The following is a 22282-nucleotide window of genomic DNA, read 5'->3' as shown; positions in this document are numbered from 1 at the left end:
CAAAGAGCCCCGTTAATGTTTGTCCATGGTTTTAAGCACATATGACTATAATATTGCCCACAGGTAATTTGTTATATTCCTGATTGCTAATGAAAGCTTGACAGCGTGCTAATAGCTTGTCTCAGATCACACTGTCTTTGCAAATAGTGGTCTGATAAATGACAGTGTAGTCCAGCTGTCCAGGACAACAGATTTATGGCCCGCTGCTCCTCTGCAGCCCCGAAAGCGGATATGTGGCTTAGTCAGAACTGGCTCACTTCATTTGACTGTTGCCATGGCGAATAAAATGAAAACAGTTTTCCGCCAGTGTTTGGATGTGTAATAGTGTGTGTGGTTTCAAACAGCGGGGGGAATGCATCATTTCATTGCCTCTATAATTTCGCAACTAGATCACTGTGTTCCAGCATGGTACCCTGAGCTTACTCTACTCTTCAGTAAATCCTTTTTCTTTTTCAATGAGATGAGTAAACATGGACTCCTCTGCTCTATCCTACAATGGTCAGTTTTCCTGCCAGTTTGGCTCTGACACTGGCTACAAGAGGACGCTCTCACTGACACAGAGAGACGAACGGGAGACAGATGTACAGAAGGGAGAAGTGATCTAGGGATAGAAATCTGATATCATGTTCCTGGGAGTGCTGAAAAGGTTTGCTATAATGCGCAGTTCTTTATATAGTTGCGCAAGACAGAGTCTTGGTTGCCAGCTAAATGGAGGCACAGAGCCCGAATGTTAGGTGTCTGAAGCAGCAGCACAACTTTAGGGTGCTTTGCAGCCTGTTGCATCACTTTAATGAGCTGCAATGGGAAGCACTGATAAGGCGATGTTATTTCCTTCATTTGGTGACTTGGTGACCCTCCAACAAACGTAGACATGATTAGACCTGAACTTGGACTTAATCAGCATGGGTCCTATCAGACCACCAGTGTGGGAGTTAAACTGCCATGTCAGTTTTGTCTTTCCATATTCTTTATGATCCTGGAGACCAAAATACATTCATGATGATACATGTCACCTTTACTTTACACATGCAAAAGACCACACCCTGTGCGTAAAAACTTTTCAGTGATACCTGATCAGCAAATGTGTAAAACTACACGCCATGTACTTGATAACCCACATACAGTTGATGCCCAAAGCAGGATAGATGTATGCCAGCTGGTTGACTCTCTTTCTTCTCTAAACTAATCCCTGTTCAGAACAGCTCATTTGCTGGACCGGTGTGTGTGTGACACGCCAAAGGGTGCTTGTCTGCCAGTCTTAATGTGTGTTTAGAGGTGTGTGTGTGTGCATTATAGGAGGCGTGTGCTTTGGTGTGTGGGTAGGCGTCTCCGTGAGAGTCACAGAGCTACAGAGCATGTGCTCTAACACACTTCTTAGGTGTGTTGCTTCATCTATTTAACTTTGCACCCTCTTTATTTCAATCAGTTTATTGCATATGCTTTTTTTTCTTCGCCTCATACTTCCTGCTGTACTGTTTACTTTAGTGAGATTTTTTTTCCATGCCAGTTTTTTCCTAAGAAATAGAGAGAGAAGGTAGGAGGAGCCGGACCGAGAAGTGTGCTTCACTCTCTCTCTCTCACACTCTCACACACACGCTGCCTCTCTTCCATTCTGTCATTGCCATCTCGGCAGAACGGAGACTGTTCATTTCCAGCCACGCTGAGTGTTGGGGGGGACAGCACACTTTTGACTTTGTTTAAGTCAGATCTCACAGAGGAATATACTTTTTCTTCACGATATCCAACGGATCAGCAAGAACCAGAGGAAAAGAGTAAGGAAAAAAGCTTACAAGGATTTCTTCTCTCATTTTTTTTTCTAATTGAATTGAGAAGCACGTGACAGCCGGTTTTGCCACTGGATTCTTTCACACAACAGGACGTGAGATTATCTTTATTATTTTCCTTTCATGTTGTGATTTTCAGTTTTACTTTGAGAGAGCATACTGATATAAAGCACAATGGTTGCTGGAATGCTGATGCCCCTGCGGGAACTGAGGGCTATCTATGAGGTCCTGTTCAGGGATGGTGTCATGGTGGCCAAGAAGGACAAGAGGCCTCAGGCCAAGCACCCTGAGATAGAAGGTGTGAGCAACTTACAAGTAATCCGTGCCATGGGGTCTCTTAAGTCTCGGGGTTATGTGAAAGAGACTTTTGCCTGGAGACATTTTTACTGGTACTTGACCAACGAGGGCATTGTTTACCTGCGTGACTACCTCCACCTGCCCCCTGAGATTGTTCCTGCCTCCTTGCAGAGGATCAGGAAGCCAGCTGCCACCCTGGCCATTGCCCACCGGGCTTCTCGGGTCCAATCTGTAGAAGGTCCTACTTCTTATGTTCCTAAGCCAGGACGCAGGGGTGAAGCAGAGAGCCAGGAGTCTCTGGCTGAGCGTCAAGGCTACCGCCATAAGATGATGGATCCTGGAGAAAAAGAGAGCTACTCTGATAGGACCCCCAGGTTTAGGGGTCGTCCGCTGGCTGCAGAACCAGTCAGGCCAAAAGCATCATGGGAAATGGAGGACCAGCGTCAACCTCTGTTTAGGAGGGGAAACAACTTCAGAAATGAGTCAGCAATGATGGAGGATGGCAGGGTGAGAAGAGTCTCTCATCAGCAGCCTGATGTGAGCAGTGAGAAGCCAGTAACAGCCTCACAGGAGAGAAGAGTGGCTGAAGTCCAAAAGGAGGCACCAATTTCTGCCCAGACTCAGAGAGCAGCTTTGAAACAGGATGCGCCACAGACCACTCTTACATCAGTGTTCTCCAAGGCAGCCCTACCATTAAGTGTGGCTGCTGTTGCTGAGGCTACAGGTGCTGCAACATCAAAGATTGCAGCTGAACCATCCACTGCCAAAATAAATACAGAGAAGCTCAAGATCGCTGATGAAAAAGCTTCCATGAAGCCTAAGGAAGTGGTAACAAGCAATTCAGCTATAACAATGCTTCCTGATACAGTAGTCAAAGAGGAGAAGACAAAAAAGGTGATTGTGGATCCAATTAAATCTGCACAGGTTGAGGCTATGGCTGAAACTGTGCACGATAAATCAAAGCCCCAGGCAGTTACTACAATGGCTGCCTCTCAGGAAACCTCCAGTCTGCTTACTCCCAATGCCACTCCTGTCATCACAAAACCTGTCAAAAAAGATATCAAGGAGGAGAAAACAATTAAGGTGATCATGGATTCTATTCAGTCTGCAGAGATCAAGGCTACAAGTGAAATGGTAAATGATAAAGAAAAACCCCAAGAAGTTATGACAAAGGCTGCTGCTCCAGAAATGCCCAGTCTTTTCACTGACACATACACTTTCAGCCCTGTCATCACAAAACCTGCCAAGAAAGATGTCAAAGGAGAGAAGACAACAAAAGTGATTGTAGATCCAGTTAAATCTGCAGAGGCCAAGGCCACAGCTGAAACAGCACCCGATAACATGACGGCCCAGCCACTTATCACAAAGGCTGCTGCTCAGGAAACCTCCAAACTCATTACTGACGCCAACACTGCCACCCCTGTCATCACAAAACCTGTCAGTAAAGATGTGAAGGAAGAGAAGGCAAAAAAGATGATTGTGGATCCAGTTAAATCTGCAGAGGTCAAAACCACAGCCAAACCAGCAACTGATAACATGATGGCCCAGCCAGCTATCACAAAGGCTGCTGCTCAAGAAACCTCCACAATCATTACTACCACTGTGACTTCCACCTCTATCATCACAATACCTGTCAGTAAAGATGTGAAAGAAGAGAAGGCCAAAAAGGTGATTGTGGTGGATCCAGTTAAATCTGCAGAGACCAAGGCTACAGATGAAACGGCACCTGTTAACATGACGGCCCAGCCGGTTATCACAAAGGCTGCCACTCAGGAAGCCTCCACACTCATTGCAGACACTGACACATCAATCCCTGTCATCGCAAAACCTGTCAGTAAAGTTGTGAAGGATGAGAAGGCCAAAAAGGTGATTGTGGATCCAGTTCAAACAGAGGCCAAGGCTATAGCTGAGACAGCACCAGATAACATAAAGGATGGCCCAGTTATCACAAAGGCTGCTGCACAGGAAACCTCCACACTCATTACTGCCACTGCCACCACCCCTGTCATAACAAAACCTGACAGTAAAGACATCAAGGAGGAGAAGCTTAAGAGTGCAAAGGTCAATGAGGAATCAGTTAAACCTGCAGAAGCGAAGACCCCAGTTGAATCCAAAACAGATGATGAGAAAGCCAAGAAAACTGCCAAAGTAACTGTTACTCAGGAGACCACCAAACCCCCAACTGACAGTACCACCAGGGAGCCAGTGTCATCCACTAATGCAGAAAAAGGGCTCTCTAAAGTTAAAGTGACTCAGGTGCCCACTGATGCTGAAGTGACCTCAGTGAATCTCTCAACAAAGAAACCCACTGTGGTGTCCTCAATATTTGAAGTTAAAACTACTATTAGTAAAACAACTCTCTCTGCACCAACTGCCAGTTCTGAAGACGCAAAACCCGTCAAAGGGAAAGCTACAGATACAGAGAAGAAAGATGAAAAAATAGTGCCAGATGAGGCCCTTAAAGCCTCAGTACAGGGCCCGACATTAGCGCAAAAAGAGTCACCTCAGGTCAGTGAAAATGTTGCCACTACGGAGGTGGTTACGGAAACCAAACCAGTAGTTGAGGGAAGCTCTAAATCGAAAAGGAAGAAAAAGAAATCTCAAGGTGAGAGATCCAAGAGTGTTGAGGAACAACCTGAGTCAAAGATGGAGAAGGATAAACCCTGTGTAGACACGCCCCCTAAGGAGGTGGCTGAAAAAACCCTTCAACCCACGTCAGTGACTACCTCAGAGCGACAGACCGTGTTTACCAGCATAAAGACTGAGGGGCCGGTAGAGGAAAAAAAGACTCAGGCTAAAATAGATACTGATGGAGGGAAAATAAAGAAGGCCCCTAAACAAACTAAAATGGAGCCAGTAGTGGAAGTCTCTAAACAAACTAAGGACCAAAGTATTTCTGAAGTAGCATCACGACCACAAGATCAGATCCCAGCAGTGCCCCCAGTGGTGCTCAAAGATGATGCACAAGTAAAAGAGAAGGTTGAGGGAAGCAGTGTCAGCAAAAAAACACATGGACCATTATGCTCTGAGGACAAGTTAACTGCTAAATTGCCCCACGCGGAGTCAGTGAAGTCTGAGGAATTGACTGTCACTAAAGTGGAAACAGTGACTGTGCAGAGAATAACCCAAGTGGAGCTCATACAAGCAAGTCCTAAACCTGAAGGGAAAAGCCCTGTGCCAGCATCAGAATCTCAGAAACCCACAGTTGAGACTAAATCCTTAATAAGCACGGGGAAAGCAGCAGAGGAATCTTCAAAAGGGAAGAAAAAAGGTAAAGGGAAGAAGCAGGCGCAGGCACCACCATCAGACACCATAAACACAAAGCCTGTCTTTTTGCCTGAAGCTGAACCATCCCCTAACATTACATCATTGCCCAAGGCAACAGTTAAAGACAGTCGTGTCACGACCTCTGAAGTGACAGAACTAAATGTTTCTCCAAAGATGACTCCTGAAAGAATGTGCATTGAGGAAACCAAGCAGGCAGCAGCTGTGCTCTGTGAGGCCCCGGCAGACAAAGGGGAGGTGGAGCCAGCGCTGCTCTTTACAGAAAAAATCAAGCGGGAGGTTCCGAAACCAAAAACATCCTCCACTGCGAGGGAAGCACCCGCAGCCGGAGAATTAGCGTCAGCAGCACCAGCGGTAACAGCACAGGCAGCTGTAGCTCCGGCTCAAGCCAGCCCCCTCGACAAGCAAGAGGAGCCTCCCAGAGTTGCACAACATTCAGCCAGTCAGGCAGCAGAGCGCAGCACAGAGAAAAGGCTCTCTGTTTCCGCGGCCTTAAAACAGGAGGAAGAGAAGAAGAAGGACTTGGAAGAGGACACACCCTCTGCCACTGCCACACCCGCAGCTGACCAGCCTGACCAGCTTCACCTGGTGGACAACTGTGAGTCCGGAAGCTCAGACACAGACGAGGCCGCCATGAGGAAGAAAATTGTAGTGGTTGAAGAGATAATTGAGGTGAAGCAGATTATTAGTCCTGATGCAGGGGGGCAGTCACCTCCTCCACCTGTGATACCTGCGGAGGATGAAGAGGAACTGGATCTGGATGTTCTGGAAGAAATTGCCATAGAGCGTGCACTTTTGGCAGCGGCACCAGGGGTCAGAGTGGAAGGAGCCTCACCTGAGGAAGACTGGGACCACTCACTGGAGGCGCCAGAGGAGAAGCAATGGCCTAACTTCTTAGAAGGTTTGTTTGGATGCATGCCAGATAACCTACTCTCTAGCTTGTCTTACTCTCCCTGTGCATGTGATGTAATTGCCCTAACATCAAGGTTCTCACCTTTCTTTGAAGCATGGGAGGTATTTGGTAGGGTATTTGATGACAGCTCGATTGTTGCTCCTCCATATTGTTATGGACTTAGTATTTCATTCTCTGACGTATGTTCCCATACTGTAATTGTTTCTGACTTCTCTTCCAAAGTGTTATTTGGGGTAATTTAATTGCAGTTTATAGCTTAAAGTTACATGGTAGAGAGCCCGGCTTCTGCTTTGTGATGTGGACTAGAGGCAGTCTCTCTTTAGGAATAGTTTCAGTGAGCTGGTGAGAAGACTCAGTTGAGATGTGGCTGTGATTTAATTATCTGTGTGTTAAAATAGATGAAGGCTCAGTAACACTGTCATTGCATGCCCTGTAGTGTATTCGAGGCACTGTCAGTTTTCACAGAGGCATAATGACAAGCATAATCACAGGTGAAAGTTATACTTAGCAGCTACATAAAACTATACTTCATCATTAAGTAAATGTCACATATAATTTAATACAGTATTTACACACAGAGCATGTGTCAGTGGCAGTTATCATTCTATTGAACAAACCCAAGACTTTTTGGGTGGGGTACTCCAAATTTTGGTTAAGGAGTGAACTGTGCTGCACATGTGTCAGTGCAAACAGTAATCTCTGGAGCCTTCTCTGAGTATTTGCCAAATGAAATTATACAGACCTGCAGTCATTCCACCAAGGTGGGGCTGTTTGCTGAGATTCAGCCTCGCCTGTTCCCTGTAGAGATAGTTGTGTGTGAGTTCAAGCCAGGCTGCCTGAGAAAGGGAGGTGTGGTGCTTTTGGGAGAGTTTCTCCTCTTTGCTCCAGTAAGACTATGTTCTTGGCACTGTTTTATGTTCTGTGGTTGTTTTCTTGCTTCTCTTTTCAGCCTGTCTTGCAAAGAAGATAAGCATTCCCCTTGCATACCATTGTGAAATGGTACGTGTAGGATATGGGAGTTATGCAGGCAATGTGATAGTAGTAGTAAACGTGGGCCTCTTTTGCTCTACGCCCTAAAAAAAGGTGCCATCTGATTCTGCGGTTGGTTCTGCTGAAGTGAAACTTGCAGTGTTCATCCTAAATCATGATGCATGTTCATGTGATTCTAGATCTTGGCTGATGTCTAATATTTCACAACTTTCAACAGTGAAATAATGTGATGTTTTGACTGTCATGTGAATTTTTGCAGCCCTCAGAGGGCGTATGGCAAGGACCTCACATGGGCGTTGTCTGTTGTGGGTGTGAGCAACGGACAAAGAGTCAGGAAGCTGGAATAGCTTGCTCACAGCTCGCAGGGTGTGTTTGTTTGGTTCCACATGTGACAGTAGATCTGGATTCAATTAGCAGCCACGTTCCTTTATTCAATCTGTAGAACTCATCAGGAAAATAAGTCCTTATTTGCACTTTGATAAAACTTTGTTTATGACCCACATACACAGTAAACAGCATATGGGACTCATCATAAACACAACTTTAAACTTAACTTAGATTCATTGCAGTGATTCAACATCTAAAAAAACCTAATCTTTAATATTGATGATTAAAACTGTGAACATTCACAAAGATCTCAGTTTTACTTTGGAGTCTGTGGCATTATCAGATCTGGCCACAGCAGTGCAAGTCTATCAGATGACCACCGTGTTCGGTGACCCACTGCTGACATCTGCTGTCCATTACCAACCATTGTCATGTGTCACACACACCATATGCTACAACTGTAGTCAGTTTTGGTAAAACTCCAAGTAATGCATGCATGTGTGGATAAACCTTGTTTTCCTTTTGCTTATAAAGCTTTGCATTTAGTAGATTTCTGCACCGTTGCCAAAGCAGTTCCCTTCTGATTTTTTACAACAGATATGATGAGTAGTGTCAGACAGGACAGTGGTTTGCAAAGGTACAATTTTTTGGGCTGTGATCCATCTGAGTGTGGTATTCTAGGTATGTTAGCTCATCAAGCTGTCAGCAGAATCAGTTGGACCCTGGGGTATAGTTAGAGTTAGGTATGTCTGTCTTTGTCTTACTCCAGTTTCTGCCTCTTTTTTTTTGCAATAGTAATGTGGAAACAAGGAAGAAGGAAAGTATTTTAAAATTCAACTTGCGCCACAAAAATGTTGCTTTCAAAACAAGGGCTCCTTAAGCTGGGTTAGATTTCAAGGGAACACTTTTGACATTACGGTGTGGCACTTTTGATTTCTTGAAGGGAGGGTGCTGTCCGTGCTCTGTATGACATGGACATGCTGGAGAGGCTGTTTAAACTCTGCCCACACATGGCACCAGGGCCAATTTGAGTAAATCACATCCCAGACAGGGCAGTGAGGTCCTCCATGTTTTTCATCTCTGAAATCATGCCCAACGCATATTTGTGTGATAGCTTAAATGAAGAGCTGCAGTACGGCTGCTGCTTTGTGCCTCTCATTATGGTGGCACATCATTTTGATCCTATGACTCACACAGATCATTCTCAAATCTGCAAGCTTGAGTTATGAGCCTGACCTTTTTGAGGAGAAAAAAAAAGAATGGGGGACAAAATGAATGTTCAGTCTTGTGCTATCTATCAAGAGTGTGTTGTGAGTTGGCAGCTTAAGTAGAATCTCATGCTGCTGTTGACCACCAGCAATGTTTTGCTCAAAACAGGGTCAATGACCGAGCTGCCGTGCCCTATCTTTTACTGCTGACTCCGCCTTTTAAATCACTTCTGATATTTTATTGCACTCACAAGTGTCAGAACGAATGCTTACATTTCATAAATTGAGACACAAACATTTTGACAATGAAGAGATACTGTTGACACAGTCCGTGCCAGTTCTGAAAATACAGAATGAAACTCGAGAAGACGGCTGTAATCCTCCAAAGCTACTGCAATATTTCTGTCAAATCCTGATTTAAATATAAAACAAACATCAGTAATCAGTACCCCTGTGATATCAATTTAAAACTTAGATTTCTGAAAGATGTAAATAATGAAAAAGTGATGAAAAAGTGTGTGTGAATGATTACAGACACTGTGATGAGCAACCAAAACATAATCCTCTCCCATGGGCCGGTTGTGTGTGATCTTCCAACACGGGAGTTTTAGTTGCCAGTTTTGAAGTGCCGCGTTGGCGAGCACAAAGTGTTTGGTATCAAATTTAATAGCAGTCCATTGCAACATAATGACTAGACGCTGGACAGTGATGCAAAGTCAGAAATCTGTTATAGCAATAAAACAGTTAGCTAACTGCAGGCCTGACCCAGGAAACAGAGAGATCGATAACATGTGGAATATATTGAGGGTTTGGCTGAAATGGTTATGATGTTAGTCATTTCCCAGGGTACATGTTGGGCCTTATTACAGGGGCTGACTAACTCCACTTCAGTTTTGTGAGAAAGTTGGAAGAATAGTTAAAGTTTGAGAGGCCTCTGTAGAGCCTACACGTGTTTTCATTGGGAGTTTTTAGCCCTGTGTTAAATTTGACCTTTATGTTTACTTTATGCAGCTTTTTCTCAAGAGCAAGCTCACCACCTGCTTAGTTAAGATTGATTTTTAAGTGGGGCTAAAGCAGTGTTTACAAAATGGAGATCCAGCAGTATATGGGTGTACATTGAGACCAGAGGTATTCCCCTCTGGACACAAGCTTGGAATACCTTTCTGCTTTGCGTCCTGACATGAATGATGTGTGCATGAGGCTTAGTTAAAGGGGCACACCACCTAATTTAAGAATTTGTTATGTCTATGGCCTAAGAGAAAATTCAATCAATATTTGTGGAAATGAGCCGCTCTCACTTTTGTCTGGGTGCTCTTAGTGTCATCTATAACATCCATTTATTGTCTGTGAATTTTGAAAATGGGCATAGTTCCCCTTTAAGTTCAGGAGTTTGTGAAGGCACATGAGGATGTTCATGGAGGAATTCCCTGCGATCCTCTGTAAAGCCCCTACATGGTTTCTCAGTATAGCTCTTGTGGTTTCACACAGGGCATCCATCTTTAGTGTCATGAGAGAAGACAATCCCAGCTCTACTCTCCAGACACTGACTGGAATTGCTTTTACGGAGAACTGGAACCAGTTGTCAACGCTACAATTGATGAAGCCGTACGTACATATAAGAAGCTACTATATTTAGAGAATGTTGTGCATTGCTGTGATCCCAAAAGCAATAGGGGATGAACATTGAGAGCTGCCGCCATGCTTATCTCTCTGGCAATCTGTCTATCAGTAGACTCTGTGTGCGGCTATATGATTTAATAGTTACTGAATCCATCTTAGCCCGCAGCTTTCATATTTACTGACTTTGTTCCTATTTCTGTCCCCTTAGAGTTACTGCCAGTGGTTTTTCCCATAATGACGCTGAACATATCCAATTTAACCCATCTCATTTACAGTTTAAATGTCAGGCATTGAGCGAACACTCTTGATATAAGTGATGCATCATGAGAGGAACTGTAGAACAAGCTGAAAACATCACGGAGATCCACAAAAATTAGCAGTGTGAAAGTTAGTACCAAAGAAAGGAAATCAGAAATGGAGCTTGGGAGTTTTATCATCAAGTAAACCATGTACTGTACGGCATCAATGCTTCTTGTCGTATAATAGTGATGAGTCTACTTCTGTATGTGCTGACAATATTATGTCCACATGATGTCTCTAGCATATGTTAATGATGCTGTTTCCCAGAGGGCTCTTGATTGAGATCTGTTTCCTGGCTGGGTGCTGTGACTTAATATGACAGAATAAACTTGCCACCATCATCATCAAAGAGAGCAGTAGGAAGAGAGAGAGGGAGGGGAGGTGTCTGCTTGTGTTTGTGGGGGGTGTCTCTAGGGAGCGACTATAGCCAAGTGTCCCGCCAGGGCTCTACCATCAGTTTCTAACTGTGACACTGTGTGATCATCTGGCTCTGGTAGATATTTATAACCCTCAGTCTACAGCCCACTCCCCTTGGCCACCCACCCCTCTCAGCCCTCATCGCCCCTCGCCCCTGCCCCCTTCCCCTGCCCTGGCGTGTCGTCCCTCCTCCCTTGGCCACGAGAGAGCTGGCTGACAGATCCAAGCAGCAGGCGCAGCCTGTCAAAATTCAACACAAGGGAGAAACAAGGGAGTTCAGAGCGAACAAACAGGAGCCTCTCCTGTCCTCTTCATTCTCCCTCAGTCCAGCTCTATTTTTTTCCACCCAGTCCTCCTCTTCCTCCCCTGTACCGTCTCTTTAGATGAAGATCATACCTGGTAGGTCCAGAGAGTGGGGGTTGCTGTGGCATGTCTATGTCTAACTGCGTTTGTCTGTCTGGCTGCTGACCGTCGTTGAGTTTTTGGCAAAGGCTCCGTGTGAATTTGTTGTGTTCCTGATCGGAGCACGACTGAAGCGACGAACACACATTTAACGTAGAGTAACCTTCAGCTACTGCGGCGCAGATTGTGTTCCATATTTAAACCTGTCTACAATGTGACTGACTTGAATCATGAGTGAGGCTGGCTGCCTTCAACATTTTCCTTTATTTGATGGTATGTAGATAGAAGTAGGTGAGGGCAGAGGTTGAGGAGGGATATGTAACCCCCTACCCCCACCCCCCAGCCTCCACTCACTCCTTTCAGGAGGTGTTTGTCTTGTCAGTAACACATCTGATGGACATCAACAAGCTAGGGTGACTTATACAGTGTATTTTATTCCAAACCTTTTAGTTAGACAGCTGTGTGTGTCTGTCTGGGCTGTTTCAGATTGCCGAAAAAACTACGACCACCTGCTTTTGTATCAATCCAAGTGTAATGAAGTGTGTTTGTTATTGTTTTGTTGAAAATAACAATAGGGCTTTTTAAATTTGTTTTTGTATTTTCACTTTAAACACACCTATCTTTGTTTTTTTAATGAAATATAAAGAAATTTTATCACAGTTGTCATTTGCTGCTTCAAGATATTCAATAGTAATACTTTAAAGGCTGTTTTAATAATCACAGAGTCTTATAAAGACTGCATCAAAAAAGGAAAATCCTGTTGGACTCACCTCAGACTAATGACTACGGCTTCACCCTATTCTCCAGAAATTGGTTATCAGCCAAGAATGCAGATAACAAGCCCATTCTGAGTGATACCAGGAGGTAGTAGCATGATGCAATGAGTCACAGAGGTGCATCAAATAAGCAGCAAGTTCTTCCTAATAAGTTCACACAGAAAAATGCCTAACCTGAAAGATGGAGAAATCTATAGCAGCCGGATTATTTTCTCTTTTAATGCTGTCCTTTGGAAAAGAAACCCCATATTGTAAAGGATACATCAGTCAAGACAGTATGTGAAGACAGCTGAACTAATCAGGAGAAGCAGACCAGAAGAAGAATTCGAGTAATAACCTCAGGGTGGGGAGGAAACAGCAGGAATTCCTGCCTGGGTCATCCTTTTTTTAAAACGTCCCTGCCACACCCACACTGCCCCACTCCCCTCTTCCCCGGCCCAGTGAAGGCCCACCTGTCACCACAGCCAGGGCTTATCCCCTCATCCCCTCTACCTTATCTCTATCTGTCCCAACAAATGCCTTCAAGCCCCCCAGGAGCCACTTTCCCCGCCCTTGTGGTTGTGGGACACCTAGTCACCCTGATTGTTTTCTGGGGCTTAAGGAAACACAAGGGGCAAGGTAAGAGAGCAGCATGTTGCAGGAAATTGAAACAGAGTGGTTTTGTAAAGGTTACAAAAGCATTGAGAGTGACATCAATCTCTCAGAGGAGCTGGATGCCAGAGGATTGTTTGGTTTATCTCTTCCTCGTTTTGTGTACCTGGAGTTTAACCCCCTAAATTTTGGTGCTAATACTGTGCTAGCAGTTCTAGGGTATAGAGGATGTTTTTGAATATTTATCATTTTGCTTATGTCTGATTTGTTATGCTTAAGCTTGCCTCTTTAATGTTCCTGATCTGTACAGGTCAAAATACTAACTCTATGAGGTCACACACAGCTTTGCGTGTTGTATGTTTACCCCGTGCATTAGTCACGTCCATGTGTAACCTTGAAACCCCTCTGCCGTTGTACACTGTGACCGGTCAAAAGTGCCACCAGGCCTTTTCGTGCCGGTCTCACAAACTGTCTGTTCTTACTTGCAGCTGCAAAGAGATTAACCCTCATTATACTCAGACAGCGTGGGAGGCCTTCCATTTGGCTCACATTGCAGTTGCCCCAAGACTGACAGTCTGACACAAGCCAGTCCAGGTTCCAATGAATCGAACTTAGCTAACTTTTTTTGTGGTAATACAGGATGGCAGATGAGTGCTATTGTAACAATGCCTTATTAGGTCCCTCCCAAACCTGTCTAGTCAAGTTTGGTTAGGGATCACAGTTCTGTGTCTGTGTGTGGGTGTGTGTTCTTGCTGAAGGGAGTTCTAGTGTCTTCAGTCAGATGAATAGCTCCCTTTTAGCACTGGTTTAGTACACCTGCCAGGTTTGCAGGCACTGCCAGTCCCCAAACTTGCTGCCAGAATTTGAACCAACAGACATGAATCCATGTGTCCATTCAGTGGCAACTCTTTGATGACTTTATCTTGGATGTACCCTGGAGAAACATATGCTAAGAACTCCCAACAGACTGTAGATGAACAATATGCTGTTTGATCCCATGACTTCTCATTAGTCTTTGATTGCAACAGAGTTTGATGTATCACTCACGAGTTACTCAGTGACTCACTTTAGCCACGCTAGCTGAGTGACTTAAGTATTTTCAGTCCACTGCTTTGGTCTTGACTGAGGCCCTATTTACACCCTGCATTAACATGCATCTTGGGTGATCAGCTCACAAATGGACAGCTTTAAGAACGGATGTGAATGTGTCCTCAGTGCGTCTGAGCGTCTGCTCAGCCCACACTTGAGGTGGTCTGGGTCACATCAGGCCACATTCTTTCAGCAGTGTGTATGCTTGTGTGTCCTGAGCTGACGTCCTTGTCGACTCCCTGTCAGATAAGCAAACCTTCTGTTGCTGCCATTACACAGGTTAGCTGCAGCACTGAAAGACTGAATCTCCTGACCTGCTGTCCTCTGTGAATGGTCAGTTCAGTGTAAGCCCGATTAGCACGAGCTAATACAGCCAAAGCAGTAGCTGTTATATGCTCCAAACAAACTCAACATTGGTGTTAAGCCTGTTGATAACTGTTAGGTAATGTTAGCCATGCGATGCTAACAGGTACTGCTGTGACTGTGTGTGTGTGCAGGTTGACTCTCACCAACTGTCCTTGGCATGGAGCTCACACTCCTGCAGCAGCAGCAGCAGTCTCCTATGATGTTAAATGAAATGATGAAGGCTACATTTTTATTTGGACAGAGGAAGTGAGATCCAATCCCCAAGTTTTCACTCGAGATGCATGTGGAGACACATTGTAATGCCAGGTGTGAACAGACAGACATATATCTGTCCACTTGTGATCTCATCTCTGACACATGTTAATACCAGGTGGAAATAGGCTCTAAAACATCTCAACAACTATTGGATTGATTGCCATGGAATTTCTACAGACATTCATGGTCCCCAGAGGATGAATTCTACTGACTTTTCCTCTAGAGCTATCATTAGGTCAAAATTTAAATATGTCCAAACCTGCTAACATTTTCATTAGCCTTAGCCGTGTGTTTGGTGGTAATTAGCAAACATTAGCATGCTGACACATTGAACTAACTTGATGGATGTGCTTAACATTAAATTTGCTAATTATCATAGTGCACTCACTGCCATTGTGAGCATTTATGTACGGACACACATATAAAAATAACAGGGGTCACCCAGAAAAAGTATTGGTATAATCTTATCAAGTCTAAGATAGCTGTAATTAAAAGGAAGGTGACTGTGGCGAGGGACTAAGTATGAGAAAACTGGGCTTGATATAGTTTATGTGTAACTCAGATTCCATCTTATATTAGGATGTGGTGGTAACAAAATCGTAACTATTTTTGATAGACATTTTGCTGTCTGTAGGTTAAGAAACTGTGGGTTAAGGCCATACGATCAGTGCTGACTGATACTGATATTGGCTCTACATTCACTGTTGTGTACCTGACCCTGACATGACATTATCGTGTTCTATCTGATAATGTTTTATTGTTTGAGATACGTAGGAGTTTAATGCAGCTGCTGTCCTTGGTGATCTGTGCTCTTCGGTCCAGGAGCGTCATAGAGCTTTCTGGTCTTAGCTGTCCCCTTTTCACTGGCATCCATCCTGCATGTTGACAACGCTGTCCTCTAGTTAGCTCCACAACTTGAGCTATCACTTATTACAGCAATGAGTGCAGATATACTGCACCACGGGGATTTCTTCTGCCTCAATGGTGCTTCTTGTCAAATGTACCATGCTGTGCCATGCGTGCAGAGGTGGGAACAAGGATCTTAACATACTCTTCCGACCATGTTGGAATGAGGTCAGCAGAAAGGTCACGAGGAAGGGGGCGTGGCTCAGTTAGACTGTAAATACTCTATGTCAGACACAAGGTTCATCACTTGGCATTCTCTTGCTGAACTTTGACATTTCATTTGTGTTTGTTTCCCCATCCTCAGACTGCCCCAGGGGGGTATATTAAAGCAGATTCTCTCACTCAAACTCACATTTGTCAAATTAGGTGCTGCAGTGTACTTGACATCCATATTGAATGAGGGATGTTTTAGAACTCTGGGTTTTTCCCAGGCCGTTAATGTTAAATTGATTTGCATAATTCATCAGTGAAGAATGCTCACAGCGGGTATTGTCAGGCATAACAGTTTGAACAGGTGGCTCTTTTATTAAAAATAAGGTTGCACTCCATCGCATTATACAGGGGCTGAGAGTTGAAAAGTGTAATTTTTTACAATGCTGGTAAAGGGTAACATCCTGTTGCTAAGGCCACAAGTGCCATTTATTCACAGTCATTGCTAAACATATTTCAGAGATTAATGTGAGACACGTTGAGCTGTGTGGGCTGTGGTGGTTGAGCTCTGGCTCTGGCTTTGGCCTGGTTTGTGGAAAAGCCAGCATTCTTCCTGGAAACAGCCACAACCCCTACTCTGGAGCAATCCGGCTACTTCTCTGTATACCAGTATGCGTGTGTCAGTTTTTTCCAGGACTCATGAGTGTACATAAAACAGCCTAGATGTCCTACACCACTGTGACTGCTGCTGGTGAACCAGTGGGCATGAGTCATAACATAAACATTGAACTTGTGTGTCAGGAGCTCACAGTAACCCGTAGGGGCTAAGGATACAGTTCAAATGTCTTTGGGGAACAGTTAAGAACTCCAATGAGACAGAAAGACACATGGAGCACATACGGGACTTTCATTTACAACAGATTTTATTTATGTGCAGCATTGGGACTGTGAAAACACATCCGGTCCTGTGCTGGGAGTTTATTTATACCCCTTGTGACCTCCATTAGGAATTTCTCAGCTCTTTTTGGGCCCTATAGTATACAGTGACATCAGCAGTTTACCTTAAGATGCTGATGGATGTAGTGCAAGTGTCACTTTATGACTCTGGTCTTTGTATGCACTTAAAGTAATTATTCTGCCACAGAAACAAAGTTCTTAGTCAAATAAACAAATCTGATTGCAGTTACATGTTAAAAGTTTCTTTACTCTTTTTTTTTTTTTTCCAGACTGTGACTCAATTTAGTTTTCCTTTCTGGAGCTGACCAATCTTTCAGTCTTGTTCAGTTAGTGCCGTCACCATCCAAAAAGCTAACTTTAGTAGCACACAGTTTTGGTACAAAAACTTTAATATATGTTTCTTAATTTACAGCAGTAGTTTAATATGTTGAGCAATTTGCTTATTGACTTTCCTTTTGAGAGTTAGAGAAGAAGAGATGGATACCACTCTCAATAAGAAGCTATAGCTAGTTAGCTTACGTTAGCGTAAAGACCGGAAAGAGGATGAAACAGCTGGCGTGGCTCTGTCCAAAAGGAAACAAAGTTTTGGCCGGGCACAGTGTTTTTTTTTTTTTTGTTTTTTATCATCACCATGAGGTTGCAAATGTCAGTGACTGCAGTACGAGTCACCGTGCCTACACATGTCCCTCAGTAAAACCACAGACTGTCAAGTTTAGACTCTAGATACAACATGGTAGTAGGTGAATTGTTTAACTTAATACAGAACCTGGTCAGCTGTTTTTTCTTTATACTAAGCTCAAATAAGCTAAGCTAAGATAAATTAAGCTAACGGGCTGTTGGCAGTGGCTTCATACAGGACAGGATAGGAGAGTGGTAACAGTTTTCTCATTTAGCTCTCAGCAAGAACGCAAATAAGCCCATTTCCTCAACCTATTCCTTTAACACTTTTAAATATAAAGGTATACTACGCATGAATTGTTCGTTATTGCTTGTAAACATAACATTAAAATTTGGCTTCCCATCACTGCTTGTACATACACTGCTAGCTGCCATTGTAAGAACATTCCATTTCTTGCAGTGGAAATGCAGATACTTTTGCAAGCTAACGTAACTTAGCTTACCACCGGCACCTACCTGTCCAACAGGAAACAAGCCAGCTCCCTGTCACTCTTCATCCCCATTCTCTCCCCCAGTGCTTACCAGCAAAAGTGAAAGTCAACAAGCTCTGTCTGTTTGGTGATTTGCCTCTCTATATTTGCATTTTTTCAGCACTGGGTCTGCAATTTTCCTATCTTCCTCTTGCATGTGTGCTGTTACTAACTGGTTGCTACTGCAGCTCTGTCCATTCTGAGGTTAAAGGATATGAAGCCAAATATATTGTATTAAATTTCAGATATTATTAATACGGTCCTGGAACTAAATTCTTAAATCAAATTATATTACATATTGCAAATTGTTTACCTCAGGTCAAAAAAGTTGATGTTAGCTGTAAAAAGACTCCACCCAGGTCATCCAAAAATGCTGCTTTGTGAGTGATTGTGGGTCAGAGCAACATGTGAGGAGATCAGAGAGCTTCCTGTATGGTCCCAGGTCAGAGGGCAGTGTCCTGTAAAAGGAGAACACAGCATATTTAGGTCACTTTCCTTTTTAAATGTGACCTGGGAACAGCTCAGCTGTGCCCTGCTGTAAATTGTCACATGCTAAATTGACTGGCGACAGTAGGTGCGTGTGTCAGCTGGACTCGACTGCTCCTTTGACCACACATAAAAACATAATTCTGTGATCATAAGATTCGTAACACAATCAGGGTTTATTGTTTGTGGTTTTATTGTATTTAAACACATCCTTCTTCATGTAAGTTATGGAGCTGAGAGTGTGTTATACTGGTAGATTGTTAGGTTGGTTTGAGAAAGCCCAGGGCAAATAGAACAACTAATAATTATAATATCTTATTTGTCTCTGTTGCTTCAGGGCTGCAATAAAACTGCCAAGAAATACGATCACAGTCACATAAACCAGCACAACCGGATGATTCTGCTTGTGTTTGAAAACCAGAAACATAAACAATGACTCACTCAGGACAAATGTCAGATACTGGTGTGGTAGACAGATAAGAACTTTTTTTTTTATAGAGGCACAAGAAAAGAATCAGGTTTTAGATAGTGTAATAGTAAATAATAAACAGGTATGCATCACTGGATCACTGGTATGTTGTTAAATCCACAGGCCGGCTAGAAAAAAAATTAACCCCTGAAGATAATTAAGAATCAATAAATAACAGGCGGACATGATACGTCCACCATAAATGCATCAAAGGACAAAGAACATGAGCAAAGTGAGAGTAATGTTGAATTACCTGTTTGGTATCTTTTACCCTGGCCATTAAATAAGGGCGGGGCAGGGCCAAACTGTCCGACTTTCATCGGTAGGAAAGTGGTTCCTGTTTCTTTTTTAAGTCCCCTCACACCAGCTGGCATGGTGTGTCTGGAACACAGAGGGCCATCGTGGGGATCCTCTGTCGGGCTCTGAATGGCTGCATTATGGAACAGGGAGCGAAGGGATTATCTGCATGAGATGGCGTCATACGGAGAAAGATGCAGATACTTGTACAGTAAGATGTGCTGTGCAGGTGAGTGGAGAGACCTGATGTACAGTAAGGACCAGGTGGGGAGGAGTTAGTTTGTTGTTCTATAGTGCTATCAGCATGGTTACTACTACCAGAGCAGTAAATTAATTTCAGTCCTGAGGGGGGCGCTGTCTCACCACATTACACAGCATAGGAAGAGAATAGAACAGAGGTCTTGGACAGTGGGTTGAAGTTGTCTCAAGTGAAAAATAAAGCTAGAAAACTCCTCTCCTTTATACATTTTGCAACATAAAGAAGAGATTCACCTCTGGCTGCTGTAATAAATCCCACACATCTTTTGCAATGCATACATTTCAACCATCAACATGCACTTAGGCATGCCTGTGTTATGCGATGGGAGGTAACATACCTATGGGAGCTGTCTTATTAAAGTCAAGCTCTGAGGTGTGTTTACACACGTCTGAAGATGATAAGAAGTAGGTGGAATGTCAAAGAAATTCAGTCCCTTAGATAGGTTACAGGTTGCAGTAAAAGTCTGTTCAAAGGATACAAGACGTTAGAGATTGAAGCAAAACCTTGTAGTACTGTTTTGTTTTTTTTTTGTAAATGAGTAACTCCAATAAATATGAAGTGGTCATTATGGTCTGCTGTGGGTGGCATTATCTCTGTGAACTAGCTTAAAAGCAGCATGTCCACCCTGATAATGTCAGGTGTTATCTAAGAATGGTTGGGAGTGAGATATATCGGCTATACAGAACAATGCATTCTTCTGTTGCATGACCACCAGTCTAATCAAGTATGATTGATCATGGTAACCTCCTCTGATCTTTCTTATATTGCATAATTCTATAGTAGATAGTGACAGAACATCAATGTGAAAATAAGTACTTTGATAAAGCCAATTGTTGTTTTGCTGCTGGGTAAAATGATGTCCTATACAGCACGAATTGTATTTGAATCACTAGCTACAGTTTATGAATGTGTTCTTTTGTTCATCGTTATTTCTCTGATGAAGTTTTTCTATTGACCAGAGTGTTGTTTAAGTAGTTATAACAACTTAATCTCATTTCTACATTCTTATGTATTCATGGGCATGTTTGTATTTTCACTCAGTGTAATATTCCCATGAAATCCCTTTAGAAAAGCACTGTATTTTGATGTCAGATTATCATAGTATGCTCACTATGTTATTGGGAAAAACCTAGCGTCATAGTTGCAGTATCTACTGGGGAAGAAGTTTGGGCGTGGTTGTGCTCTGGCTCCATCTAGTGGTGAGAACAACGTATTGCCTTCTGCCAGTGGGTGAGAGCAGCATGTTGGGTGGAGGATGGTGTTTTCCTTTCCACGTCAAATTGGTCAGTCACAGGAGACTCCACTCTGTCTCTGCGTCTAAAATTACCGCCGTGAGTAAGAGTCAGTCACAGCTACCACTGCATATGCTTCTGTGTGTTTACAGCTGTTGTCATAGAAACGTCTCTCAAGTTCCCCCTTTTTTCCACATTTACAGGGGTAAGATAGCGTATGGAAATACCACAAGTCATAATAATGGATTAACAGAACACGAGGGAAAAGGGGAACCTTCAGTATCTGCTGCCAGTTTAGCTAATAAGGGTCGATGTTTCTTAAAGGTTCCTGTATCACTTTGAGACAATCCAGTGATCTCTGTGCAGTTTGTCAGTAATAAAGGTTGGAGGCCACATATCATTTACTCTTGTGATGAAATTGGGAAGCTTTTTGTGTAATTTTAGTCCCTAAAATCAGGTTTTACATTGATTAAAGTAATAATCCACAACATTTTCCAAGACAAAAAAATCACTTTTGCTGCACTTTTTCACGGATTCACTGATGTTTGGTTAAGAGCTCGAGCAGCTGATTAACTCATTAGTCTATTTATAGAAAATGAATGGGCTATTGTGTTGATTAATTAGTTAATGAGTCATAAAGACAGAGACAAAGGCAGCACAAATATTTAGTGTTTTTTAAAGGTATTATTTCACTAAGGAGTGAAGTAAAAAAAAAAAATAACCCTTAGACTTCTTTTTTTTAATAAACTGGGGAAAAAAGAGAAAAGTTAGGGAAAAGTTATATGTATAATCATTATTATTACATATTTAAAATTATGCTACAGAATTATGCTACAGAAATATCTTTTTGTTTGTTTTCTAACTTTTTTTACTAATTTTCTTGTTTTTAATTTTCTCTTTTTTATTATTATTTTTTGCATATTTTGGGGGTCTTCTTCTCATGCTTTTGAAAGAAAGCAAGCCAGTTTGCTCAAGTTTTAAATGGTTAAGAAAAAGTTGGTTATCATAATTATATCAGAACCCACAGTCAAGATCATTTCATATTTATAGCTCTGAAATGCTGTTTTGAGTATTACAATATGACAATTAAAATCACACTTATCTGGTCACACTACACCACTAATACAGCTCTAAGTATTTGCTTACTTATACATTATTCAGGGACTGCACTTTATAAACTGTGATGAATGATAGTGCAACTTGTGCTCTAATTCAAAGAATAAACATAATGCAGTTTACTGTTTTTACTTATATTTTGGCAAATTGGCTTTGGACTAACTTTGAGTTATTGGACATCTACATCTGAGATGGCACATTTCGTTGCTGTTACCTGCAGAGGGAGACACATGCAGCTTTAAACATTCACCTCAGTGCCAGTCGGGCTGCAGCTAACCTCAGCTATTTCCCCGTCGTCCTGTTGCATTTGAATTCGCCAAATTAAACATTATCAACTGACACAATCCCAGATGTTGGGTTTTCCATGCAGGCCTCTGAAGCTCAGCACTGAGCTATTTTCAAACTCAGCTGCCGTGGCTAATCCCGAGTGCCTGTTGAGTCTGGGTTAAACTCACTTTGCAGCTTCATCATTGGATCTAATTCTGACAACATTATCTAAAGTCAGCTGACAGGTTTAGGATCCTTATGGATTATAACTGAACCGTGCATCATGGCACAGCTATGACACACATCCTGCGAATAGATTGAAGAAGTCATTTAGTCTCCCCTTCACAGAGCATGATTAGAAATACACCGCATCTC

General features: G+C 42.9%; 1 protein-coding gene across 14 annotated transcripts in view; it reads left to right on the top strand.

Annotated features, from left to right (window-relative positions):
- Window positions 1–22282, top strand: part of plecb (plectin b) — a 161049-nt gene that overhangs the window by 91550 nt on the left and 47217 nt on the right. For 3 of the 14 annotated variants that reach the window (XM_049584120.1, XM_049584119.1, XM_049584118.1), the window contains exon 1: window positions 1639–6267. The exons of 5 other annotated variants lie outside the window; for them this stretch is intronic. In XM_049584120.1, coding sequence (XP_049440077.1) covers window positions 1959–6267 — 4309 coding nt within the window. In that variant the 5' untranslated portion in view covers window positions 1639–1958. Of the gene's footprint in view, window positions 1–1638; window positions 6268–11402; window positions 11541–22282 lie in introns of those variants that run through there. 6 more of the 14 variants (XM_049584123.1, XM_049584122.1, XM_049584121.1 and 3 more) reach the window with 3 other exon arrangements.

This window comes from Epinephelus fuscoguttatus, linkage group LG8 (genome assembly GCF_011397635.1).
Source record: "Epinephelus fuscoguttatus linkage group LG8, E.fuscoguttatus.final_Chr_v1".
Classification (NCBI taxonomy): Eukaryota; Metazoa; Chordata; class Actinopteri; order Perciformes; family Serranidae; genus Epinephelus; species Epinephelus fuscoguttatus.
This window is presented reverse-complemented; position numbering and strand designations above follow the sequence as displayed.